Source organism: Phyllobates terribilis, unplaced genomic scaffold, assembly GCF_046119375.1.
Source record: "Phyllobates terribilis strain yellow unplaced genomic scaffold, ASM4611937v1 Scaffold_1__5_contigs__length_1240528914, whole genome shotgun sequence".
Classification (NCBI taxonomy): domain Eukaryota; kingdom Metazoa; phylum Chordata; class Amphibia; order Anura; family Dendrobatidae; genus Phyllobates; species Phyllobates terribilis.
In genome coordinates this window covers 354,292,616-354,310,692 of record NW_027362761.1, presented here as the reverse complement: position 1 = coordinate 354,310,692, position 18,077 = coordinate 354,292,616, and the positions used below count along the sequence as shown (strand labels likewise).

At 47.5% G+C, this 18,077-nt stretch overlaps 1 protein-coding gene across 1 annotated transcript in view; it reads left to right on the top strand.

The window, feature by feature from the left end:
* The window catches only part of DNAH10 (dynein axonemal heavy chain 10), a 192,677-nt gene that overhangs the window by 27,207 nt on the left and 147,393 nt on the right, over positions 1-18,077 (top strand). The window contains exons 12-14 of the mRNA XM_073676172.1: positions 166-336; positions 16,047-16,223; positions 16,797-16,973. Of these exons, the coding sequence (XP_073532273.1) occupies positions 166-336; positions 16,047-16,223; positions 16,797-16,973 (525 nt within the window). The remainder of the gene's footprint in view (positions 1-165; positions 337-16,046; positions 16,224-16,796; positions 16,974-18,077) is intronic.

The following is an 18,077-nucleotide window of genomic DNA, read 5'->3' as shown; positions in this document are numbered from 1 at the left end:
CAAGTAAAAAGTAAAACCTTTAGCTTAAATAACAATTCTTTTGTTCCCTGTGATACATTAAGCTGGTAGCTGCTATTCAATCCTTTTGTTCTCCTAGAGTCTTTAAAATCCTTTCAGTGTGAATCTTTCTTGCTGACATGCTTCTACCTTGTCCCATATTAACAGGCCATTGAAGGAGAAGCCATAAATTTCATTGATGAATCATTTAAAACTCTTCGTTCGGCTGAGGCTGCATTTGACATGCTATTGAAGTTTAAGCACATTCGCTCTCGAGAAGCCATCAACAGACAGTTGATGATGAAGTTTAATGCTATTCTGGAACAGTATTGTAAAGAGGTAAGAAGGGTTATTGTTGCAGTAGATCATCTTTCAAGTGCACCACCTTGTCTAGCTGAAAGACGAAAAAAGGAGAGCGGCAAGACAGAGCTGCCAGTTTAGATACTTGGCTTATACAAGTGATAGCCATCAGGAATGCCACGTTCCAGGAAAGCTAGAATTGGAAAATGCTGTGGATTGATTCAAAGGGAGGACTGTTAAGAATCGTGTCTCTGTGCCCCCACCTGGGAATGGAGCAGGTTCGGTGCTAGGCTACTCTGGTCGCAGGTGTTGCCATTGTCCTGACCCTGGAGGCGGATCTACTACGAGTGTACGGAGACTGTCTCAATCTTATGGAACATTGCGTTCTGGTGTTGTAGTATGTGTGAGGACATGGGACACCGTGTCTCTCACTGATTTCTCTGGTTGCCAGGCCACTCAGGATGCTGCTGTGTCTGGCACTATGCAATGGTAGGATGTTGTCCATTCTGCTGTTCAAAATAGAAGGGAGTGGCTATCTGGGGATGATTGGGAGGTATTCAACACCTGAATATTAGGCGGGCTATTTAATTGTGCTCCCTGCTCAGTCCTTTGCTGTTTATTGCAGTTCCTATGTGCTTGATGGTGAGTAGTGCTAGCATTAGTGCTGCTATCTTTCAGGGGTTTTCTCAATTTCTCTTCTGGTTTCACTTCCTGGGGATCTTGCAGAGGTACTCATCTGGTTCTTGACTAGCCACAAACTACATCACCAGATGCCAGCTCTCCGGTGACAGTGGGCCTGGGAAGGGCTATGCCAAAGTCCCCCTTCCATTTACTGCGTGAAGAGTATTCCTGGCCCTCAAGGGATCACCTAGCTGGTCAGGTTGTGCCAAGTTCATTTGTGGCTGTGCCTTTGCTGGTTTGGTGTCAGTCTTGCTGGGTCCCTCTGCACCCTGAAGAAAATTCTTGATTTGAGGTTTTGAAGCCAAGTCCTTCTGAAACAAAGCGAACAGGACCAAAACCTGGCCCATGAGAGAACTGAGGGCTAAGCCAGATACAAAGCCTGATTTCAGGAAGGGAAGGTAGGGAAAAAAAACAAAGGCGAGAGATCATAGGATTTGCACTAGTGGAAGAAGACTTTTCAAGTTAATAGTAGTTACAAGGCGCATATGACTTCCAGACCTTGATCATGGTCTGTACAACCTGATGAGAAAAACCTGAGGATCTTAGAACTGCAGCTTCAACAGCGATGCCATTAAATTGAACAACCGATCTGGAAGTCTCCATGAAACGTCTGCGAGAAGATTGATCACTTCTGCGTACCATGATCTTCCTGTCCAGTCCGGGGCCACAAGGATGACAGCGATGCCTTTTGACTTGATCTTCTTGAGGAGATTGGGAACCTAGACCTCGGATGTGACTGCTAGAGAATCACGATCTTTGGACATGAACTGGGGTACCTTGTGATTGTATCTGGATGCCATCAGGTGGACATCTGGAGTGCCCCACTATAGACAAAGATTGAAGACAGTCAGATGAAGAGACCACTCTCCCGTGAGTAATCCTTTGCAACTTGGGAAGTTTACTGCTCAGTTGTCCACTCCCAGGATGTGGATCACTGAAATGGCTGGGATGATTTGTTCCGCTCAATCGAGAATCTGCGAGACCTCTGACATTGCTTGGCAACTCTGAGTTAGAATGACCCCTTAAGCCAGTTTCACACATCAAGTTTTTTTTTCTTGTACATGAAAATTAGTCTTTAATTTTTTTTTTCAGTGTGCTGAACCCATTTTTAGGGCTCATACTCATCTGTGTTTAAAACGGACGAGTGCATTCCGATAAAAAATTGGATTGCACTCTGACTAATGTTAGTCAAGTGATTTTTTTTCTGTGCTCGGATCAGACTGAGAATAAAATCGCAGGATACTATAAGTGGCCGTGTGTATCGGACGAGACTCGCCAGTGGGTGTGAGAAAAAAATCACACGGCACACGGACCATGCCTGTGCCGTGCAATTTTTACATACTCATTTCATAGGAAAACCGACATTTCATCAGCTGAGTACAGTGAAATCACAGCGTGAACTGTCAGAATAGAATAGATATAGATACAATAAAAGAAAAAAATGGCGTGGGGTCCCCCATATTATTCTTAACCTGCTGAGGGAAAGCGGACAGCTGGGGACTTATGTTTATAGTATGGGAAAAGGGTAATAAACATGGAGCTTCGCAGGCTATTGATAACAGCTCACAGCTGTTTACTTAGCCTTTACTTGTTATTAATAAGGGTGGACCCCCCCCCCAAAAAAAAAATGGCTTGGGGTCCCTGTCCGGGAAATATTGAGAAATATAGAAAAGGTCTGTCATAGATATTGACCATTTCTCCCTCATTCCCCTTTTGCCTAGCACAAAGCCCCAATTAACACAGCCATGAGTAAGAGCTTACACAAACAAATGGCAGCCAAGAGGTGCCACCAAGCTAATTAGAATGCGAGCATCTTGTCCCTGAAAGACGCAGGGGGTAATTGGTGGCATGATTGCAATAATTCACATGTAACTGTTGGAGCTTGCTTCCCGAGCTTCAAAGAAGAAATCTATAGATACGCTGACTCCGATATGAAATATGAAATATTGTGAGTTCCATATGTCTGGCAATAATGGGACCTCTATTTTTAGTGGCAGAATCAGCCCAGGAATGTATCCATAGTTTTTCATGGCTGTAAGCAGAATCAGGGAGCTTGTAACGCAAAAACACCAGAATATCAGTCTGCAACTATGCGATGTGTGGTCTCTAAATGAAGGTAAAATCATAATAGAAAATATGATATCACTTTTGGGCTTCTGGGATCAACGCGCTATAAATTATCCCAAAAGACAGGTTTTTAATACAAGCCTGAAGGGTGGAGCCCAGCCCCTGTGATGTCATCACAGGGGAGTCTTTCCCTTCAGCATAAAATAGTTTGTTGAGAGTGCAGCCCGGTTCTTTGCCCGGGAGTGTATGTTTATCATAGCGGAGGACCCTGTTCGATAAGAGTTTAAACGGAGAGTCTTTCCTCCACCTATATTGAATCGCCGCAGCGATCTTTATAGAGTAAGTTGTCTTCTTTTATCCTGTTTATTTTATGTAACTGCTTATGTATTTTAATGTCTCCTTTGTACCATCCTTGTATATATTTTTCCTAAACACTGCCTCCCTTTTGGATTAAATATAAAATTTAATAGTTCTGTTTCTTTTGTCCTGTAATCGTTCCCTTCCCCGAAGCCATATACGCTACCAAATCGCAGGTGTCCACCCAGGCCTGCATTATATTTCACATCTGGATGGTGGTGACAGAGAATAATATTAATAATCACGCTATTGTGCAGACGGCAGCAACCGTACGGGGCGTACACCCATATTCCTGGAGCTGGAATCCGGAGGTGTGACGCCATACGCTCTCTGCGTCCTCACCGATGCCCAAGGAGTGAGTAGTCTGGATCGCGTGCTCGCGACTCCGGACAAAACACTGACAGCGTGACGGCAACGGCGAGATATTGCGTGATCTCCCCGATGTCGTTCCTGTGGTGATTCCTGACAGTCCCCCTAATTTTAACCCCTTTACCCCGAAGGCTGTTTGCACCTTAATGACCAGACCAATTTTTACAATTCTGACCACTGACACTTTATGTGGTAATAACTCTGGAATGCTTCAACGGATCCCACTAATTCTGAGACTGTTTTTTCGTGACATATTGTACTTCATGATAGGGGTAAAATTTACTCGATATGTATTGCGTTTATTTGTTTAAAAACGGAAATTTTGTGAAAATTGTGAAAATTTTGCAATTCTCAAACTTTGAATTCTTATTCCCTTAAATTAGAGAGATATGTCACACAAAATAGTTCATGAATAACATTTCCCACATGTCTACTTTACATCAGCACAATTTTTTGAAAAAAAAAAATTTTGTTAGGAAGTTATAAGGGTTAAAAGTTGACCAGCGATTTTCTCATTTTCCAACAAAATTTACAAAACCATTTTTTTTAGGGACCACATCACATTTGAAGTGACTTTGAGGGGTTTATATGACAGAAAATACCCAAAAGTGACATCATTCTAAAAACTGCACCCCTCAAGGTGCTCAAAACAACATTCAAAAAGTTTATTAACCCTGCTGGTGCTTCACAGGAATTTTTGGAATGTGGAAGGATAAAATTAATTAACTAACTTTTTATCATTAATTTTACTTTAGACCCAAGTTTTTATTTTATTTTTGCAAGGGTACAAGGAAAAATGGACCCCCAAATTTGTTGTGCAATTTCTTCTCAGCATGCAGATACCACAGATGTGGGTGAAAACCACTGTTTAGGCTCACGGCATGTCTCGGAAGGGAAGGAGTGCCATTTGAATTTTTGAATGTAAAATTTGCTGGAATAAATAGCAGGCACCATGTTGCATTTGGAGAGCCGTTGATGTGCCAACACAGTGGAGACCCCCCACAAATGACACCATTTTGGAAATTAGACTCCTCAGGGAACTTATCTACAGGTGTGGTGAGGATTTTTAACTACATGGGTGAACCCCCAGGTGCTTCACAGAAGTTTATAACATTGAGCCATGAAAATAAAAATTTCACATATTTCCCACAAAAATGTTTTTTAGCTCCAAATTTTGCATTTTGATAAAGATAACAGGAGAAATTGCACCATACAATTTGTTGTGCAATTTCTCCTGAATACACCGGTACACAATATGTGGAAGAAAACTACTGTTTGGGTACACAGCGGGCCTCGGAAGGGAAGGAGCGCCATTTGACTTTTTGAATGCAAAATTTGCTGGAATAATTATCGCCATGTTGCGTTTGGAGAGCTCCTGATGTGCCTAAACAGTGGAGACCCCCCACAAGTGACACCATTTTGGAAACTAGACCCTTCAGGGAACTTATCTACAGGTGTGGTGAGGATTTTTAACTACATGGGTGTTTTCCAGAAACAAACAGCGGCAGATTTTGCTGAGTGAAATTTGCAAACTGCCGTTGTAGTGACCAGTACGTTGTAGTGACCAGTACGTTATGCCTAGCTCATGCTTCTGGAGACATGCACCTGTAAATTAGGCGGGCTCTCATCGCTACAGAAATGCCAAACACGTGGGCGCTAACTGTGGTTTAGGCACACTGTGGGGCTCAGAAGGGATGGGGGAATTTTGATTTGGGAGCACAGAATTTGCTGAATTTCTTTTGGGGGGAAAGGGCTATTTCACTTTTCCAGAGCCTTTGTGTTAACAGTAACGTGGAAGCCCCCTATATTTCGTTAATAGATGACGAACCTGAGTGGGGACTTGCTTTTTTTTGGATTGCCTCGAAGCTTTTATTGTGATCCAAAATGTTATGTAAAATGTTCCCATTTATCGTGTGCTCTACGGTGAGCACTGATATCGGGGTTTCCATTTAAATCTCCGAGTGATGTAATTCAGATGAAACCCAGAGGAATTCATTCACTATAATGAGACAGCAGAGTTACTCTAGACTCTGCCTGGCCTCTGTTCAGCGGTGTCCTTTTTTTCAGAGGTGCACAAAACTGTGGCCGATGCTGCTTTTATGCACGTCTAAAAAGACGGACACTGCCGGATCATATGCCAGGCTGCGTCCACAGTGCCTCCATCTGCCTCGTTAAAGGGAATCTTCTGCTGGGGGTTCTGTCTAAATCACGTATTTCAGAGATTTACACAGAAACCCCGATTTAAGCGCTCAGCGCAGGATAAATGTGAGCCGAGCCTTACTGCGATCTTTGGGAGGCAGAATAAAAAAATCAACAGCTGGTGAAGAATTATTATTATGTATTTTTTTTACGCTGTTCCTTGTACGGTATAAGTGATTAAACGCCTTTATTCTTCGGATCAGTGCGATTACAGCGATACCAGATTTATATTGGGTTTTTATGTTTGTCTGCTGTCACACACTAAAAGATGTTTTTTTTTTCCAAAAGCTGTTTTTTTGCATTGCCATATTGTGAGAGCTATAATTTTTCCATATTTCTGCCAACAGAGTCATGTGAGATTTTACTTTTTATGGGACAGGTTGACATTTTTATTGGTACCATTTTCGGGCACATTACATTTTTTGATCGCTTTCTTTTCCAATTTTTGGGAGGTAGAATAAACAAAAACCAACAATTCAGGAATTGTTTTTTTTTTTTATTCCGTTCTGCTTGTGGTAAGAAATTGACAAGGCATTACAGTGATACCACATTTATATTTTTTTTTCTGTTTTGGCGCTTTTACACAATAAAAACTATTTTATAGAAAAAACAACTTTTTGCATCGCTTTATTCTGAGAGCTATAACTTTTTTATTTTTCGGCTGATGTAGCTATATGGCGGCTTGTTTTTTGCAGGACAAGATGACGTTTTCAGCGGTACCATTCTTTATTTACATTCATCTTTTTGATCGCTTTTTTTTTTCCTTGTTTTTTTTTTTTACTGTATTCACTAAAAAGGTTAACTAGTGGGCCAGTTTTATAGGTTGAGTCGTTCTGGGCGCAGCGATACCAAATATGTGTACTTTTATTGTGTATTTGTTTCTTTTTTCATAATAATATTTATTTTTTTATTTTTTTGTATTTTTTTAAATATTTTTATTTTTTTTTTACTTTTTTTTTACTTTTTTACTTAGTCCCACTATGAGTCCTTCACTTTTAGCAGTCTGATCACAGTTATAAGGTATAGCAGTGCAAGATCACTGCTATACTTCATAAATGTCAGTTCTGCACTGACACAAGTAAATAAGATCATGCACTGCGCATGATCTAACTAACTTACTAGTGCCTGGTGACCTGGATGTCGTCATGTGGTCACCATGGCAACGATCGGGACCCTGCAATGACGTCGCGGTGTCTCCGATCCAAGAGCAGAGGGGCTTCTGTCCCTCTGCTCGCTCGCAAAATGCTATGATCACAACGATCACAGCATTTAGGGTGTTAAAGTGCCAGGAGCGGTGCGGTCACCGCTCCTGGCACTGGGTGCCGAGTGTCAGCTGTCAGAATCAGCAAAATCGCCTGGACGTATCCATATGTCCCTGGTCAATAAGTACCAGGCCACAGAGACGTATGGATACATCCCATGTCAGAAAGTGGTTAATAACCAGGAAAGGCTAGGCAGACAGCTGCGGGCTGATATTGATAGCCTAGAAAGGGGCCCCCTCCCAGACTAAGAACATCAGCCCTCAGCCTCCCCCAGAAAAGGCGCATCCATCAAATGCACCAATTCTGGCACTTAGCCTTTGCTGTTCCCACTTGCCCTAGTGCTGTGGCAAATGGGGTAATAGTTGTGGGCTTGTGGGCTTGATGTCAGCTGTTTTATGGCTACTGACATCAAACCCAGGGGTTAGTAATGGAGAGGCGTCTATAAGACACCCCCATTACTAACCCCATAGTGAAATATAATAAAGACACAGATAGAGTAAAGTCCTTTAATTGAAATAAACACACAGAGTCCTTTATTTGAAATAAACACTTCCCACCCTCTTTTACCCATTTATTAATGAAAAATTAAAAATAATAAACCACCATATTCCTCACCTGTCTGCCGATAATCTATATGTCCCGCGATTAGCCCAACTCAGCTAGATCTTGATGCCTTGCTGAATGGTGGCATGATGCGACTGTTCAGCCTGGCATCCGGAGACACTGAGCTGCATGTGAGAACGCAGCTTCAGTGCCGAGCGGTGATGTCAGTGAGGTGACCGGAGTTCATCGGCTATTAACCTTATTAATATTTCAATACTACCAGTGTATTAAGCGAGGTCGCGCCCACTAGATGGGTTCAGCCCGGGAGAAAGCATATCGTATACCTGACCGCCGCTCTCAGTGCAGCCAACGGCGAATCCTCACAGATCACAGTTCTTGCGCTGGGAGCATTCACAAGTCTGCAGTCACACAGAGTATCTGCAGATTTTTCATTTTAGACCAGAAAACCCCTTTAAGCTGCTTCCCTCAAAACCAGCGCAGCTTCCCACAAAGCGTGCCATACAGTGTAAAGCCAGATATGGCCAGTTATCGCAAGATCTCGCAGCTCCAACTAAATACATAGCTGCATAATATGGTTATATATCAGTTATCGATATATAAAGTCACAGCAAGAACTTACAGCTTTATACTATATGTTGCCAGGGTTTATGGGGACCTGATGGGCTACATGGAAGCAGCTTCTAAAGGTGTTCTCTGCTGTTCCCAGTTGTGTGATGACTTCTATATAATATACTTACCTTGTAATTTCTTCAAATCCTGTTCCGTCCAGATGTGTCCAGATCCCAAAATTCCAAGCGGCGGAAGTTCGTCGACCACTGTAACATACCTGGCGGCGTCCTTGCATAGTGGTCCATCTCCCACTGTGCAAGAGCGCGCACTTGATTTCCAGTCCAGACTATCACTTTGGCTTCTTTCCATATGGTCTGCTTTGCTCTGCTCTGTCTGCTTAGGGCGACGCCCGCTGAACTTCCTGTTTCTTATAGCTACTGCAGACACACCCTTGATGCTTCCTCAGCCTATTGCTGTGTGTCACCTGGTATTTAACCCAGCTCCTCCCTGGAATCCTTGCCTGAGTATCTTGTACTGTCAGTTGGCTTCTTGTCACTGATGTGCCAGGTCCTGTCTATGTTTCCTGCCTTGCGGTATCAGTTCCTGTGTCTGAACTGTGTCCTGTCTGTGTACTCTAGCCAGCTGCCTTTCCTGGAGGCTGTAATTCCAGGCCCTTGTGAACACGCTCTTAGCCTGTTCCTTCCGCCCTCTAGGGGCCGCATACCTAGATCTGTTGTCTGTGTCCTTTCCCAGTGTCTGTTCCTGCCCTAACCATCTTCCAGCCTGTTTCCCGTTTCTCTCTACGCCCATATCTTCCCTTTTTCTGCAGAGTCTGAACTCGTACCTAACTCCTACTCGTTGTCACTGTACTTCCGTTTGTGAGTTTGTGGTCCACTCGCTACTTCACTGCAAGTACCCTGTGGGTATCTGGTTCTGCCTTTCCCTTCCTGTCTGTTCTGTGTGAACAGAGCCCTGTCCCCTCTGCTCTGCCTTGCTCGCCGCTCCGGCGGTTCTTGCCTGCTCTGCCTTGCTCACCGCTACGGCGGTTCTTGCCTGCTCTGCCTTTGCTCACCGCTCCTGATGGTCTCGCTCTGCTCTGCCTTTGCTCACCGCTCCTGATGGTCTCGCTCTGCTCTGACCCTTTGCTCACCGCTCCAGGCGGTCTCGCTCTGCTCTGACCCTTTGCTCACTGCTCCGGCAGTCTCGCTCTGCTCTGACCCTTTGCTCACTGCTCAGGCAGTCTCGCTCTGCTCTGACCCTTTGCTCGCTGCTCAGGCAGTCTCGCTCTGCTCTGACCCTTTGCTCGCTGCTCCGGCAGTCTCGCTCTGCTCTGACCCTTTGCTCGCTGCTCCGGCAGTCTCGCTCTGCTCTGATCCTTTGCTCGCTGCTCCGGCAGTATCGCTCTGCTCCAACCCTTTGCTTGCTGCTCCGGCAGTCTCGCTCTGCTCTGACCCTTTGCTCGCTGCTCCGGCAGTCTCGCTCTGCTCTGACCCTTTGCTCGCTGCTCCAGGCGGCCTCATCCTGCTCTACTCTCGCTCACCGCTCCGGGCGGTCTCGTCTTGCTCTTCTCTTGCTCGTCGCTCCGGGCGGTCTCACTCTGCTGTGTTTGTCCACCGCATCTGCGGTTCTGTTCCTGAGTCCCAGTCTGTACTGGGTCCTATCCACTCTGTGCTCCAACCTGTCGTACCTGCCAGTACCTCCCTGCCTGCATACTAGTCGTGCTTACCAACATCCACCTGCCTGCATACCGGCCGTACCTGCCAGTACCTCCCTGTTTGCATACCAGTCGTGCTTGCCAGCATCCACCCGTCTGCATACCTGCCATGTCTGCCTGTACCCACCAGTCTGTGTGCCAGCCTAACCTGCCTTTTCCTGTATTCCCCGGTGTGGGTCAACAGCCGTGTCCGGGGTCTGACCTGGAGTAGCACCTGGTCCCTCTGCTCGGTCCCTCCTTGGTGCACTGGCGTCGTATGCCGTTTTGCGACCTTGGTTGGATCGGGTGGATACTTAGTTACGCCCCTCCAGGCATTCACTCTCCGGTACGGTCCAGTGGAATCACTACATATACACGCACACGCCAGTCAGTTCGGGCGTGTGCATTACAGCATGCTCAGGCAATGGTTCCCGTTGAGCCCCACGGCCTTCGCTCTCTGAGACGTTTTTCAGCGAATACGTGCATCTAGAAGAAATTTATTTTTTTTTGCTACCAGCTGAGTTCCAGGCGAATTACGCACCCGTCCAGATGGATCTATCTGCACTCGTTCCTGCGGATCCGCCACGGTACTATGGGGATCCAAGACTGAGTCGTGCATTTGTGGAGCAATGCTTGCTACACTTCAAGTTCTACCCTCTTTATTTTCCCACCGATCGGGTTAAGGTGGGATTCATGATGTCTTACCTAGCAGGTGATGCCTTAAAATGGATCACCCCCCCTATGGGACGCACAGGATCCTATCTTCCTGGACCTGCAGGCCTTCCTGGTGGCCTTTCTAATGGTCTTCGATGACCCTAACCCGGAAGCCCCTGCTGAAGCTTCACTTCCCAATATCCCGGAGCAGCCCCGTTGGGTAATGTGTGTGGGTAGCGCACTAGTCCTCCTGCCCGAAGAGACTACTGCCCACCCAGAATCCACACAGGATGACTACGCTCTCCGGAATACTTCTCCCAACCTCAAGAGGCAGTCCAGACGTGCTAGGCGTAGAGGCAAGCCGTCACGCCAGGGTCTGTCCTCCCAAAGACCTCCTGACCCCAACCTTGAAGTCCCTGCTGAAGCTTCACTTCCCAGTATCCCGGAGCAGCCCTGACGGGTAATGTGCGTGGGTAGCGCACCAGTTCTCCTGTCCGAAGAGACTGCTGCCCACCCAGAATCCACACAGGAGGACTTCCTGCACCCGGTATCTGATACTTCACCCACTTTAATCGGTGAGCCTATCCAAGGGTACTCCGAAGCAGTGATTACCTCCGAGTCCGTGCACCTCTACAACCTGGCGGAGGACCCACTGTTGCCTCCTGAATCCTCCGGGATACCACATGATGACAAATGGAGAGAGACTTTCCTACACCCGATACCTGATACCTCGCTCGCTTCGTCCAGTGAGTCCGACCTAGTGTACTCCGAAGCAGAGGTTACCCCCGAGTCTCTACACCCCTCCGACCAGGCAGAGGACCTCCAGTTGTCTCCTGAACCCTTCGTGGTGCTACCTGGTAGCGAATGGACAGAGACTTTCCTATACTCTGCACCTGATACCTCGCCCGCTTCGTCCAGTGAGGCTAAGTGCCCACGATGCAGAAATGCTGCATATTTTTTACTCTTCTCCCTGGCAGGAAAAACGCATGCGGATTTTAAATGCGGTTTTCCCACCAGGTAGAAGCGTTTGTGAAGCGTCTTTGCATGCATTTCTGCATGCGGGTTATCAAGCGCTTTTCCAAGCGATTTTAGCATCACTTGGAAAAGTGCTTGACAACTTGTTCACACTATATAAATCCATGCAACCGGCATGGATTTATAGTAGTGTGACCAAGTTAGTTAAAAAAAAAGAATAAGAATGGTGAAAAATAAAAAAAATAAAGTTTATATTCACCTTCTGATTTCTTCCCGGTGTTTTGTCTGCTCCGTCCGGTGTCTTGCACTGCTCGCGGTTGTGTGAAGGACCTGCGGTGACGTCATTGAGCCATGTGATATCCGCATGTGCAAATGCAGTGATGCAGATGTCACGCGGTCCAATGCAAGTCAATGGCGGCGATTACGCTGCGTGTCCGCAAAATTAATGGACATGCTGTGGATTTTTGAGCGCAGCATAAACGCAGCATGGGCATTGACATTATGGCTTGTCATTGGGGACCATGGGGGGCGGATTACCAAGCGTTTCCCAAGCGTTTATGCTGCAGAAATTCCGCAGCATAAACGCTTGTAGAACGCTACGTGGGCACCCAGCCTGAGTCCTACCTAGTGTACTCCAAAGCAGAGGTTACCCCCGAGTCTCTACACCCCTCCGACCAGGCGGAGGACCTCCAGTTGTCTCCTGAACCCTTCGGGGTGCTACCTGGTAGCGAATGGACAGAGACTTTCTTATACTCTGTACCCGATACCTCGCCCGCTTCGTCCAGTGAGTCCCACCTAGTGTACTCCGAAGCAGAGGTTACCCCCGAGTCTCTACACCCCTCCGACCAAGCGGAGGACCTCCAGTTGTCTCCAGAACCCTTCGGGGTGCTACCTGGTAGTGAATGGTCAGAGACTTTCCTATACTCGGTACCTGATACCTCGCCCGCTTCGTCCAGTGAGTCCGACCTAGTGTACTCCGAAGCAGAGGTTCCCCTCGAGTCTCTGCACTCCTTTGACCCGGCGGAGGACCTTCAGTTGTTTCCTGAATCCTCCGGGGTACCACCAGATAACAAAGGGACAGTGACGTTTCTACACCTTGTACCTGATACCTCGCCCATTTCATCCTGTGAGCTTGACAAGATGTACCCCGAAGCAGAGGTTACCCCCGAGTCTCTGCCCCCTCCAACCCGGCGGAGGACTTCCAGTTGTCTCCTGTACCCTCTGGGGTGCCACCTGAAAATATGTGGAGAGAGACTTCCTTGTGTGCTGTTCCTGGTACTCCACCCATTTCGTCTGTTGCTGAGGATGGCTGGATAGGAGGTAGCATCCTAGCTACCCAGATGAGACCAGTTTTTTCTGTGGACAGCAGAAGTAATCTCCTAGAAGTGAAGGATTGGCCCTCGAATACCCTGCGGAAGATTCTGGCAGGCCTGAAGAAGAGGGGGCGTAAGGGGGGGGTACTGTAACATACCTGGCAGCATCCTTGCATAGTAGTCCATCTCCCACTGTGCAAGAGCGCGCACTTGATTTCCAGTCCAGACTATCACTTTGGCTTCTTTCCATATGGTCTGCTTTGCTCTGCTCTGTCTGCTTAGGGCGACGCCCGCTGAACTTCCTGTTTCTTATAGCTACTGCAGACACACCCCTGATGCTTCCTCAGCCTATTGCTGTGTGTCACCTGGTATTTAACCCAGCTCCTCCCTGGAATCCTTGCCTGAGCATCTTGTACTGTCAGTTGGCTTCTTGTCACTGATGTGCCAAGTCCTGTCTATGTTTCCTGCCTTGCGGTATCAGTTCCCGTGTCTGAACTGTGTCCTGTCTGTGTACTCTAGCCAGCTGCCTTTCCTGGAGGTTGTAATTCCAGGCCCGTGTGAACACGCTCTTAGCCTGTTCCTTCCGCCCTCTAGGGGCCGCATACCTAGATCTGTTGTCTGTGTCCTTTCCCAGTGTCTGTTCCTGCCCTAACCATCTTCCAGCCTGTTTCCCGTTTCTCTCTACGCCCATATCTTCCCTTTTTCTGCAGAGTCTGAACTCGTACCTAACTCCTGCTCGTTGTTACTGTACTTCCGTTTGTGAGTTTGTGGTCCACTCGCTACTTCACTGCAAGTACCCTGTGGGTATCTGGTTCTGCCTTTCCCTTCCTGTCTGTTCCGTGTGAACAGAGCCCTGTCCCCTCTGCTCTGCCTTGCTCGCCGCTCCGGCGGTTCTTGCCTGCTCTGCCTTGCTCACCGCTCTGGCAGTTCTTGCCTGCTCTGCCTTGCTCACCGCTCCGGCGGTTCTTGCTTGCTCTGCCTTTGCTCACCGCTCCAGGCGGTGTCGCTCTGCTCTGACCCTTTGCTCACTGCTCCGGCAGTCTCGCTCTGCTCTTACCCTTTGCTCGCTGCTCCGGCAGTCTCGCTCTGCTCTGACCCTTTGCTCGCTGCTCTGGCAGTCTCGCTCTGCTCTGACCCTTTGCTCGCTGCTCAGGCAGTCTCGCTCTGCTCTGACCCTTTGCTCGCTGCTCCCTCAGTCTCGCTCTGCTCTGACCCTTTGCTCGCTGCTCCGGCAGTCTCGCTCTGCTCTGACCCTTTGCTCGCTGCTCCGGCAGTCTCGCTCTGCTCTGACCCTTTGCTTGCTGCTCCGGCAGTCTCGTTCTGCTCTGACCCTTTGCTCGCTGCTCCGGCAGTCTCGCTCTGCTCTGACCCTTTGCTCGCTGCTCCAGCAGTCTCTCTCTGCTCTGACCCTTTGCTCGCTGCTCCGGCAGTCTCGCTCTGCTCTGACCCTTTGCTCGCTGCTCCGGCAGTCTCGCTCTGCTCTGACCCTTTGCTCGCTGCTCCGGCAGTCTCGCTCTGCTCTGACCCTTTGCTCACTGCTCCAGGCGGCCTCGTCTTGCTCTGCTCTTGCTCGCCGCTCCGGGCGGCCTCACTCTGCTGTGTTTGTCCACCGCATCTGCGGTTCTGTTCCTGAGTCCCAGTCTGTACTGGGTCCTATCCACTCTGTGCTCCAACCTGTCGTACCTGCCAGTACCTTCCTGCCTGCATACCAGTCGTGCTTACCAACATCCACCTGCCTGCATACCGGCCGTACCTGCCAGTACCTCCCTGTTTGCATACCAGTCGTGCTTGCCAGCATCCACCCGTCTGCAGCTTACCAACATCCACCTGCCTGCATACCGGCCGTACCTGCCAGTACCTCCCTGTTTGCATACCAGTCGTGCTTGCCAGCATCCACCCGTCTGCATACCTGCCGTGTCTGCCTATAACCACCAGTCTTTGTGCCAGCCTAACCTGCCTGTTCCTGTATTCCCCGGTGTGGGTCAACAGCCGTGTCCGGGGTCTGACCTGGAGTAGCACCTGGTCCCTCTGCTCGGTCCCTCCTTGGTGCACTGGCATCATATGCGTCGGATCGGGTGGATACTTAGTTACGCCCCTCCAGGCATTCACTCTCCGGTACGGTCCAGTGGAATCACTACATATTCACGCACACGCCAGTCAGTCCGGGCGTGTGCATTACAACCACCATATTAGGACACCCAAGTGATGGGTGTCTCAATATGGAAACCGCTGGTGGTACCAGCCTCTTGCACGGTACCACCAGTGGAACACCGTCGCGAACCCGCCGCACACGCCGCCTGGAACAGCCGAATGATTCACTGACCGCTGCCATCTTTGTACAGGAGGAGCACATGCGCAGTTTTAATGTGACTGCCGCTATCTGCCTGCACAAAGATGGTGGCGGTTTGATTTACTGCGCGGGGAGACAGCTCAAATGAGAGAACACATGAGGGAAGAAAACAGCACAGGGGTGGAGATAGAGAGCAGACAAGGGGAAGAGCACATGGGGTACACAGGTCAAAGAAGAGTTTACATGAGAGGAGGAGACAGTAGATGGGGGAGAGAGAAAGCGCACAGGGGGGAGAGAGACAGAGCACAGGGGGGATACAGCTCAAACGGGACAACACATGAGGGGAGAACACAGCACAGGAAGAAGGGAGACAGCAGACAAGGGGGATAGCACATGGGGTAGACAGGTCAAAGAAGAGAGCACCGACGGGAGAAGTCAGCACATGGGGGAAAGAGAGAGTGGATAGGTGGGTGAGCACATGGGGGGGGGGGGATTCTCAACGCTGCAAAGGCTGCCCCCATCGTGACATTACCGCCCTCCTGATGCGATATCATCGGGCCTCCATCTAGTATTTAAATAATCTGTGAGCGCCATAATAACCTTTTTTAAAAAAAAAAACATTTTCTTACTATTTACAATATTGTTTAGATTTTTTGCTCAAAATAAACAAAACATTGATCTCCCCATGAAATGCATTTGTAAACACTCAAGCATTGCTCTTGTAGAAGAGTTTTTCTCCCTAGATTCTGAGGTTTTCTTTGTATCTTGCCTTGTAGGTTGATATAGTGAACAAACTCTTCATGAAACATTTGGAAACTCCTCCGCTCTACAAGAATCACCCTCCAGTGGCCGGGGCAATATATTGGGCAAGGTCACTTTTCCTCCGAATCAAACAGACAATCGTTCGATTTCTGGAAATGGAAGAAATGTTAGCAAGTGAACATGGGAAAATGGTAAGGTTTTAAAGAGGACTCTTCATCAGGTAGGGTGACCAGTTTTTGGTCGTATTTTATTCGTGATGCTCCTCTAAGTATTCTGTTTTGTTATTTTTAAGTCACCATAGAGTTTCAGAGCAATGAGTGCTTTTTATTTAATGCCAATTTTTATGGTCTTTACCAAGGGGGCATGGCTCACTGGATTCTCTGGGGCTGTGCCTTTTGGCTGTTCTGGGTTAATAGTCAGTGAACACCGCCCCCTTGTAAAGGCCATAAAATTAACACTAAATAAAAGCCATTTCACAGGAACTGCATGACAAGTTTTTTTTGTAAATAAACTGAAAACTTAGGGGAGCAGCGGAAAAACATAAGGCAAAAACTGGCCACTTTTGACTGTTGATAGGTCATTTTTAAATTGCGTATTTTGTGTACTCTGTGGAAGAATCTTCTAGAGTGGGTGTCTGCCGTACAATGCTGGGAGTTGTAATCAGGACATTTATGTCTCTACGAAAGCTACTATTAACCATAACACATATATTCTTTTGAGACGTTAAACTATTGTAATTAGATTTATTTTTTTATTTTACGTAGGCAAAGGCAAAGTATTTGGAAGTGGCAAGAAGAATGAAGGAGTATGAGGACAAGAAGTATGAGACTTGGAAAGAGAGTACAGATCAGACCCTGCCATCACTACTGAAAAGAAGTTTACTTGTCAACACACATGTACCTGGTCTTATTAACCACACCAGCATATCTCTTCCAGAAATGGTAAGTTAGCTGTACGACAGATTCATAATAGTACTAAAATATTATCTCAGTAATGGGGAAAGCTGTTGTGATGACACAGCATTTAATCTTAATTATCCAGACGTAAGTTCAGTAGGCCAGGAGACATACGCTATTATCTTTATGTTGACTTTTGAATTATGTGTTTTTCTTTGGTTGGTCAAGAAACAGACTATTATTTGTATAAGCCTGAATGTTGACTCTTGAGTTGATATTTACTGCAACTTATTGTGTGCTAACTTTGCAAGACAGGGGTGCAAGGTCATTGAACAATTATGTTTGCTAATAAGTTGATTACTATTGTATAAGTTCTTGTGGCTTGTTGACCTGCAGAGTAATGGAAGGCAAACTATGCAAATTAATTAAATGCTCAAACAATGAGAGATAAGCCCTATCACTTCCCCCCCTGACCTGTGGATGATTAGTGGGTCTTTTTACAAAATCACAGCCAAGAGAGACTCTTCAGAACAGCAACCAGGACACATAGCTCCACGAAGAGGGAGACAGATTTGACTCTACACGATGTCAGATTAGGGGACCACAGCCCCAGCTGTAAGAACACAGATCTGCTTCATTGACCATCACTGGAATCCATGGATATGCTCGGAGAAGCCAGGTTGGGATCCTCCGGTCACCTTGAACTCATGGATATGTTTGGGGAAGCCAGGTTATGAACATTCGGTCACCTGGTCCCATGTAAATGTATGGGGTAGTCAAGTTGGGACCCTCCGGTCACCTTGCCCCATGGATACACTCGGAGAAGCCAGGTTGGGACCCTCCAGTCACCTGGAAATCATGAATATGTTTGGGGAAGCCAGGTTGGGACCCTCTGGTCACCTTGTCCCATGTAAATGTTTGGGGTAGCCAGGTTGGGACACTCCAGTCACCTGGTCCCATGGATTTGCTTGGAGAAGCCAGGTTGGGACCCTCCGGTCATCTGGTTACCTTATTGGACTGTCAGCTTCCTAAGCTTGTCGTTACCTCCTCTCTGAATGGCCCGCCAAAAGCGGGGTGCCACTGGTGGGGGTAGTTTGCCCTGGAAGCCCTGGAGTCACAGCTGCTCTAATCCCGGTGAGTCAGCGAAAG